This window comes from Neolamprologus multifasciatus, chromosome 12 (genome assembly GCF_963576455.1).
Source record: "Neolamprologus multifasciatus chromosome 12, fNeoMul1.2, whole genome shotgun sequence".
NCBI lineage: Eukaryota > Metazoa > Chordata > Actinopteri > Cichliformes > Cichlidae > Neolamprologus > Neolamprologus multifasciatus.
In genome coordinates this window covers 27,430,815-27,440,814 of record NC_140450.1, presented here as the reverse complement: position 1 = coordinate 27,440,814, position 10,000 = coordinate 27,430,815, and the positions used below count along the sequence as shown (strand labels likewise).

Here is a 10,000-nt window from a genome sequence, read left to right as displayed (position 1 = left end):
CATAAACCATTGTTTAGAGGTTGTTGTGGAAGTTTTCCATTTAATAAAGCCTGCAGACAAGCGATGAGCGGTAGCTAACATTCTTTAATCAAGACAACTTTCTTACCAGACCCCCACCATCTGTCTAACTGTTTGAATGGAGTATGAGGCAGACATGCTAAAACAGTGACCTAAAAGCATTACCAATAAACAAAGTGATCAATACATAAATGAAAGAAATTCCTCTACAAGGCGATTGCCAGTTTGGTTGGGTTTTTTAGAGACACAGAGAGTAACAGAGAGCCTGTCCTGCATTACTTTAAAAAAAATAAAATAAAGGGGGGTTTCAGAGCTGTTGATATACGCAGCAGTGTTCATAGAAACATTAATCAACTCTGTTTTTGGCATTGAGTATTACATTTGTGAGAGTTTCAGTAAAACACCTGCAAATTATTGCATTTATACTGGAGAGCAAAGAAAACTTAAATTCTAGGTGTACTATGGAAAATCAGTTTCATAAAAGCTACATAAACAGAGCTGAAGAAGACTGTGTTTGTAAAACTAGTGGTAACGTGTGAGAACTATAAGACAGACTGTTTCTGCTATCGAAACAATTTGTGTTGTTAATCCTGAATGATTCACTGTGACAACATCATAAGAAGAAGGTCATTTTACTCCACACACACACACACAAACACACATTTGGAAAATCACATAGTTTGACCATAAAAATTCCCAGAATAATTAGTATTTGAGATTGCTGAAGCAACATCACTAAAGAAAAATATCCTTGCATGTGACTTTCATTTAAAAATATAAAAATGTGAAGTTTTTTGTGTAAAACATTAAAACAACAAAAACTTAAGACCTTAAGAATCTCGTGATGAATTTTGTGAATATCTAGATCAATGGTGTTTGGATTTGAGGGTCAACAGGGCGAAACACTGAGGCTGGGTATTAGAAATACAACATGGTAACATGAGACATGTTAACTCTGAGAACACTAACATTTAGTTTAACGTGTGAGAGGTAAATGCATAGCAGAAGCTAAAAAGGAGTTGCTTGTCTCTAGATTAGTTGAAATAAATTGAAAATAAACTGATTTGAACAGGTTTGATGCATTATACAAAAAAGAAAAAGGCTCATGACATAGTTCACACGATCTAAGCAAGAGTAACTTGGAATCTCAAATGTTAAAGTACACTTACTGATTGTACTTTTACTATATGAGCTAATGTAGATGCTCTAAAAGCACGCTGACTGAAAAAGAAGCACACATTTGGAGAAACTGTGCTGTAACTTCTCATACTGTGAAGTTTTCTGACAAAAGTGAATTGAAAACTTATGCTGTACAGCTTACTAAGGGGTCCTGTGATGGGCCATGTGCAATTACACAAAAGAACAAGTTCAATTTCACCATAACACTGACTGGAGAAAAGCCAGTTTGGTATTCCAATTGAGATTACAACTGTAATCAGTAAAATCAATGCTGTGATAGTTAGTTTAAGATCACAACCTGATTTAAAACACAGTCTAACATCAACATTCTTGCCCCTGAAAATAGGTTAGGATGGCCGAAAAATGTACCTGGTAAAATGAGATTTTCTTTTTGTTTCATTGGAACAGTAAAGTACCATAACAAAGAAATGAGTACACTTTTGTAGATATCACTGATATGGAGTTTTTCATGTTTTACATAAAGGGCTGCTAGTTTCCTAGTGGCATTTTCTCTTTTAAACCATGGTGACTTAAAAGTTTAGCAGCGAGACACTTGTTTCCTTTGTCCCATCAAACATTTCTTTCAGACATCTGTGTTTATCAGAGCGATATGTGACTAATTTTTTATCAAATCAGCAGAAAGTACACAAATACAAGATTAAATATTTTATTTATTTATCAAAGATACATAATTACACATTGATACAATGAACAGGGTGTCTATAAAAATTACACATGGTGTAAGAAAAACATTATAACATACAAATAAGTGTTTTATGATAATCTGACATAGTTTTAAAAACATAAGAATAAAAGTTTTTTTTAAAAAAAAAATCATGTTCTTTCATGATCACATTATCACATTCTTTAAAGCATAACTAGGGAGCAGAGTGTTCACAAAAACAGTTTTATGATTACTTTTTCCACAGTGCTTGTATGCCTCTTGCAAAACTATGTACTTTTCACCATAAGACACAATAACTCACGATTATCTAAGACCAGCCATGAGATGTCCGTCGCTTCATTACAATCATTTGTCCCCGCTGCTGCCCTCAGATCCAGATGCAGTCTTCTGTACTGTGGGGTAAAATTGCTTGTTTGCAGTGTTGCCAACTCCTCAGTAAGGAAAATCGCTATTGGCTGTGCTAAAAGTCGCTAGAAGTCGCCAAATGACGTCGTCACCTAATTTGCATAATTGGTCATGCTAATGTAATTGTAACCTACGCTGTTGGAGAGAGAAGTAACATCGTGGAAGAGACATAAAGCGAGTAAAAAAAACGTCCTAAATGCAGTTAGAATTTATTTAGAACTACAAATTAAATTTCTTTTAGCAATTATTGTTTTTTAATGTCACAATTCCAACCCTGCTCCTTTATCCAGGCCTGGACCGGCAAAAGTGACCCGAAATTGGCACTCTGGTGGAGTTACTTTGTGTGTGAGAGTGTTTGTTTATAAGTAGTTTTAAACCTTGTGATCCACAAAACAGTGTAACAGTAAAAGAAGAATTGACTGCGTTACAGTCAGTGTGGGAGCAGCGGCTTCGCTCATGCGCGATTCATTTGCCGTTTGGACGCACAGGTGTGAACGTCTCCTGCCCTGATAGCAGCTGGGGGAAGACTATCCTCCGCCTGTGAGCGCTTTGGCACGGGTGAGGTGCCCAAGGCAGCACCGCTGCTTGTTGAGAGTAAGAGCGATAGCGTTTTCATGTCAAAAAGTCGTCATAAATAAGTCTCCAATAATACCAGAAAAAGTCGCCAGATTTGTCGCTAGTCGCTTTTTAGAAAAAAAGTCGCTAAGGGGGTCTGAAAACTCGCTAAATATAGCGACAAAGTCGCTAAGTTGGCAACACTGCTTGTTTGGTGGTTCATAAAAAATATCTCAAAAAGCGATGTTGGTGAGGGGACCAGAAACCCTCAGAGCAGTTGGTAAGGACTTGTATATTTCTGGAGAGTCTGCAAAAGCTGTCTTGCTCGTGCTCCTGATTGGATATGTGGAGCCCGGCTCTGATATCTCACTGGTGGCAGCTAAAGGTAGGCACGCCTTGGAGGCGGAGTTGGTCTCGGGCGCAATCTTTCAAACGAGCCTCACGGCATTTCAGGCAACCTCAGGCCGGAAACAACATCCGGTCACTCGCGGTCAAAATCCACGCAGAGCTGGTGTTTCGCAGCGATCAGGTTAACACATCTGGCTTAAATCAGAGTCTAAAAATATAAAGAAAAACAAAAAAGAGTTTTAAAACACGCAAACTAGCAAAATATCAAAGGAGCATAACATAACAATAACAAGATGATATGAGATACCTGATGAGGGCATGATAGGTGATGTAGACATGTAATGTATAAACTTTTACGGGAGTTAAAGTGGAGCTTATATATATTTTAAAGTGTATTGTACGTGGGATAGGCTCCAGCGCACCGCGCGAGCCTGAAAAAAAGGATAAGCGGAAGTGAATGGATGGACGGATGGTGTATTGTACGTGTTACAAACCATTGTGATATTTTTTTAAATGAAAGGATTGACAGAATGGTAAAAAGGAAAATGCAAAAATGTAGTTAGAGAGGAAGATTAACACTTACCGAATGATATGCACATAGGGAAAGCGACGGCAGTTGTTGTTGATCCCTGGTTCGTGGTTGTTGCGAGCTCATTTCCCACAGGCTCTTCTGCACTTCGGGCGTAGCGATGAGGCTCAAAACACCCCAATCAGACAAAGTAAAGGCGATCCGCGGTGATAGCGGGCCAAAACTTTCACCCGCTTTGAGCTGGTAGAAATAGATTTCGCTCTCTCTAAGCCTGAAAGCATAGCCTCAAAGCCCACCGGTGTTGAGCCTGAATCTCTCCTCCATCATACCTGCAGCCGAATGGCTAACCGGGGTGCGAAGGGAGCCGCCCCATTGTTATGTGATTGGCAGCGAGGCTAAGTTAGGCGGAGTTGGTCTCTGGCGAAAATTTTCAAACTAGGTAACCAGTATTCAGGAGTTGAGCCAGGAGCGAACAGGCAGGGAATATTTGTGCTCTGGTAGCGGATCGATTAAGAGCAAAGGGAGAACTTAGACTCTGTGTTAGAGGTAGCTGGTAAGAGGGGTCGTTTCGAAGAAAACAGACTAAGGACTTTTCAGGATTTTTTCCCTGGTTATTTAGTCTAAGGATCGGGGTGAATTTGAGACAAAAGACCAAGGTTTTTTCAGGTGTTTTGGAGAAAACGCAGAGGATTTTTTAAGGAGTTTTTGCTTTTCCTCCGCAGAGGATCGGGGTGGGAGGGGGGACAAAAGACTAAGGATTTTTTCAGGATTTTTCCCCTGTTTCCGAAATATAAGGTTTTGGGGAATAGAGGGGTACCTATCGGGGTTTTTTGGAGAAAAATAGTTTTTTATGTTGGGAGCCGCGGTGCGGGAGTTTTTGGTTTTCCTCAGCGGAGGATCGGGGTGGGAGGGGGGACAAAAGACTAAGGATTTTTTCAGGATTTTTCCCCTGTTTCCGAAATATAAGGTTTTGGGGAATAGAGGGGTACCTATCGGAGTTTTTTGGAGAAAAATAGTTTTTTATGTTGGGAGCCGCGGTGCGGGAGTTTTTGGTTTTCCTCAGCGGAGGATCGGGGTGGGAGGGGGGACAAAAGACTAAGGATTTTTTCAGGATTTTTCCCCTGTTTCCGAAATATAAGGTTTTGGGGAATAGAGGGGTACCTATCGGGGTTTTTTGGAGAAAAATAGTTTTTTATGTTGGGAGCCGCGGTGCGGGAGTTTTTGGTTTTCCTCAGCGGAGGATCGGGGTGGGAGGGGGGACAAAAGACTAAGGATTTTTTCAGGATTTTTCCCCTGTTTCCAAAATATAAGGTTTTGGGGAATAGAGGGGTACCTATCAGGGGTTTTTTGGAGAAAAAAAGAGTTTTTTATGTTGGGAGCCGCGGTGCATTTTTCGGTGGAGGAGGTTTTTTTTTTGTTTTTTTCACGATTCTGATCGTGTATATATATATACATATACACATATATATATATATACACATATACATATATATATATATATACACATATACATACATATATACATACATATATATATATACACACACATATATATATATATACACACACACACATATATACACACACACACATATATACACACACACATATATATACATATATATACACATACATATATATATATATATATATATATATATATAGGGGCCACCGTAGATATACTTTTATTTATTCACTCCACATAAAATGTAATAAATAAATTCATATAATACAAAAACTATTTACATTTCAACTTTTAACTATTTAAATTTTCAGCTTTTTCCTTTTTTTGAACCTTTATTGCCAAAAATAACAAGGCAATTCACATCAACAACATGACCTGAGACCTAATCTGCTGCATATAATGGTGGGGGTTATTCAAAAACTTAATTTAAAAGAAAAAACATATATACACATATACATATACAGTGGGGCAAAAAAGTATTTAGTCAGCCACCGATTGTGCAAGTTCCCCCACTTAAAATGATGACAGAGGTCAGTAATTTGCACCAGAGGTACACTTCAACTGTGAGAGACAGAATGTGAAAAAAAAATCCATGAATTCACATGGTAGGATTTGTAAAGAATTTATTCGTAAATCAGGGTGGAAAATAAGTATTTGGTCAATAACAAAAATACAACTCAATACTTTGTAACATAACCTTTGTTGGCAATAACAGAGGTCAAACGTTTACTATAGGTCTTTACCAGGTTTGCACACACAGTAGCTGGTATTTTGGCCCATTCCTCCATGCAGATCTTCTCAAGAGCAGTGATGTTTTGGGGCTGTCGCCGAGCAACACGGACTTTCAACTCCCGCCACAGATTTTCTATGGGGTTGAGGTCTGGAGACTGGCTAGGCCACTCCAGGACTTTCAAATGCTTCTTACGGAGCCACTCCTTTGTTGCCCGGGCGGTGTGTTTTGGATCATTGTCATGTTGGAAGACCCAGCCTCGTTTCATCTTCAAAGTTCTCACTGATGGAAGGAGGTTTTGGCTCAAAATCTCACGATACTTGGCCCCATTCATTCTGTCCTTAACACGGATCAGTCGTCCTGTCCCCTTGGCAGAAAAACAGCCCCATAGCATGATGTTTCCACCCCCATGCTTCACAGTAGGTATGGTGTTCTTGGGATGCAACTCAGTATTCTTCTTCCTCCAAACACGACGAGTTGAGTTTATACCAAAAAGTTCTACTTTGGTTTCATCTGACCACATGACATTCTCCCAATCCTCTGCTGTATCATCCATGTGCTCTCTGGCAAACTTCAGACGGGCCTGGACATGCACTGGCTTCAGCAGCGGAACACGTCTGGCACTGCGGGATTTGATTCCCTGCCGTTGTAGTGTGTTACTGATGGTGACCTTTGTTACTTTGGTCCCAGCTCTCTGCGGGTCATTCACCAGGTCCCCCCGTGTGGTTCTGGGATCTTTGCTCACCGTTCTCATGATCATTTTGACCCCACGGGATGAGATCTTGCGTGGAGCCCCAGATCGAGGGAGATTATCAGTGGTCTTGTATGTCTTCCATTTTCTGATGATTGCTCCCACAGTTGATTTTTTCACACCAAGCTGCTTGCCTATTGTAGATTCACTCTTCCCAGTCTGGTGCAGGTCTACAATTCTTTTCCTGGTGTCCTTCGAAAGCTCTTTGGTCTTGGCCATGGCGGAGTTTGGAGTCTGACTGGTTGAGGCTGTGGACAGGTGTCTTTTATACAGATGATGAGGTCAAACAGGTGCCATTCATACAGGTAACGAGTGGGGGACAGAAAAACTTCTTACAGAAGACGTTACAGGTCTGTGAGAGCCAGGGATTTTCCTTGTTTGAGGTGACCAAATACTTATTTTCCACCCTGATTTACGAATAAATTCTTTACAAATCCTACCATGTGAATTCATGGATTTTTTTTTCACATTCTGTCTCTCACAGTTGAAGTGTACCTCTGGTGCAAATTACTGATCTCTGTCATCATTTTAAGTGGGGGAACTTGCACAATCGGTGGCTGACTAAATACTTTTTTGCCCCACTGTACATACATATATATACATACCAATACCTAAGCACAGATGTAACAATGTTAAGGCTTGAGTGTCCTTTCAAGATATTTTATAACTAGTCTCCATTTTTTCTCAAAAGGTTGGCACTTTTAGTTGTAGTTGAGCTGTTATTCGTTCCATCGTATAGACATGTCTAGTTTTCAGAAGCAACTGGGCAACTGTGGGTGTTTCTGGTTTGAGCCAGTGAATTGTTATCATTTTTCTTGCAGTCATGAGGAGGAGATGCAGGAGAAAGTGCTGTTCATAGGAGAAACCATCAGGAAAGATATCCAACAAAAAGATCAGAGGATCCATTGGGAGGTTGACTGACAATATGTTTTGCATAATGTTCTTGACATCCATCCAGTACTGTTGTATGTAAACACAGTCCCAAAAAATATGCGTCTGGTCCCCCACAGACCCACACCCTCTCCAACATTTATCACTGACACTACTTTTGGATAGAAAGGTTTTCAGTGGAGTTCTAAAAAATCTTAATTTAACCTTCCAGTCAAATTTCTTCCACATTTGACTACCCACCCCTCTATGGCAGCCACAACAGACACTCTCCCATGTGACATCATCCAACATTATATTGAGTTCCATTTCCCATTGTTGTTTTATATGATAGGTATTATCAGACATGTCAATCAGCAGTTTCTGGTAGATCAAAGACACTTGGTTTTTCAATGTACCTGACTTTTCAAGCAGTTTTATAAAATGGTTTTCCAACCCGATTGGTTCTCTTCTAATATTGTCCCAGTCTTTATGCTTTGTAATGTAGTCCCTTAACTGTAAGTATCTATAATGGTCCCCTGGGGATAAAGCGTATTTAGCCCTTAGCTGGGCAAAACTTTTAAGAGTATTCTTTTCAAACAGCTGATTGACTGTAATCAACCCTTTCTCCGCCCACCTCTCAAAACTCCGATCTGACAACGATGGAAGGAACTCAACATTTCCATTTATGGGAACCGCTCAAGACATGGTCAAATTCCCTTTTAACATTTTTAACACTTGGTTCCAAATCTTTAAGGTGTGCTTGACCCATGGGGTAGTTATTTTAATCTTTTTCCGTGATTGTGGGTTGAGAAATGGGAGACTCCGAAGGGAGATACCTGGTAATGAATACTCTTCCATAGATACCCACTGCATTTCTGAATCACGAATAATCCAGGCAGCCATTGATTTTAATTGAGCTGCCCAATAGCCCAACTTGAGGCCCCCTTTTTCCTTTTCAGACATTAACACTTCGAGTCTGACCCTTGGTCGTTTATTCTGCCAGATAAATTTAGATGTAATGCGTTCTAATAATTTGAATGCAGACTGAGGGACAGCTTTTTCCTTTTAAACAAATTTAAAGTGAAACAACACAAAACACTGCAAACCACAACACAATTAAATATAAATATGAAAAAATATGAAAAAGAAGATGCACATTCTTTGTCATATGGGCCTGCATGAATAAACTTTCTGAATCCTTTATCATCTGCAACTGAAAACAGTTGTGGATGATTACTATACCTTTCTAATGTGACGTTGTTGTTCCTGGCTCTCTTCCTCTCTCTCTTTCCCCCCGGCACTGTTCCTGTGCTACTGTGAGTGTAACTACCGCCCCTCCCCCTCTTCCCAGCGCAAAGCACAAGGCTCGCGTGCGGAGTGAAGCAGAAAAAAAGTGCGAGAGAGAGGGTGAGAGAAGGAAAAAAAAACCCCACGGCTCCCAATAAAGAGCTGGCTCGTGTCGTTCACTTTAAAGAGTCGCCTCTAAGAGCCGTTTCATTCGCGACGAAGGGAAAAAAGCTGCATCTACTGACACATTTCTCTATTAACACAAAAAATACCACAGATGATATAAAATATGTTTAATGACTATAAAGCAAACATGAGGTTAAAAACTTAAAAGTTCACAAAAGAACTCAGACTACCACAAATCAGTTAACTTCATTATTCCACACGTAGAAATATGAAAGGAAGAATCCATGAATGTGTTAATCTGTTAGTCTCTCAGTCTTCATTAGCACTATTTTTTCTGGCAGAAAAGTAACTTCATTATAATAAGTTAGATCTTGTGCTTTGGTGATTAAAACATGTCTCTCATTTCAGGTAAATATCAGACAACATAACTGCTTGTAGTCATGACATTACTCTTACATGGTATCTGGTTCAGGAGGCAGTGTTTCTTACATTAAAGAGGCCACAGTAACAAAGAGGAATCAGTGAGTTTCTATTTACTAGCAACTGAGTGACGACACTTATTAGATCCACACTGACAGCTGAAGTACTTGCTTTTCACCCTCCAATAGTGATCACCATAATCGAACCTGTTGAGGAAAAGAGAGCAACTGTGTTAACTTGTTCATCCTACAGCCTGGACAATTTCTGATTTTTAATACAGATACCGATATATGGTCATTTAAAAATCGGATATTCCGATATATTGGTCAATTTTGTTTTCTTCGTTCAGAGACACAAAACAGATTTCCCACATTATTACTCAGACAGAAGCTTCATCTTTGCACCCTGCTGCATGAAGAACAGTTCAGTTTCCAAACAAATTCATCTAAAACTTTGAGTACACATTAGTCTCAGCAGTCACATGCAGTGGTTATTTTTGCCCCTGCATCTCATTAAAATATGTTGCTATTACTGAGTCAATGTGAAAGGCTCCCAAGGCTCCCAAGTCTCCCAAAGTCAATGTGAAAGGCTCCCAAGGCTCCCAAAGTCTCCCAGGCTCACCTTCTCATTTA

General features: G+C 39.7%; 1 protein-coding gene across 4 annotated transcripts in view; it reads right to left on the bottom strand.

Moving 5' to 3' along the window:
• Positions 1-8,806: 8,806 nt before the first annotated feature.
• LOC146507176 (histone-lysine N-methyltransferase EHMT1-like) overlaps positions 8,807-10,000 on the bottom strand; it is a 46,776-nt gene continuing 45,582 nt past the window's right edge. For all 4 annotated transcript variants that reach the window (XM_085180269.1, XM_085180270.1, XM_085180271.1 and 1 more), the window contains one exon: positions 8,807-9,574. In XM_085180269.1, the coding sequence (XP_085036395.1) occupies positions 9,543-9,574 (32 nt within the window). In that variant the 3' untranslated portion in view covers positions 8,807-9,542. The remainder of the gene's footprint in view (positions 9,575-10,000) is intronic.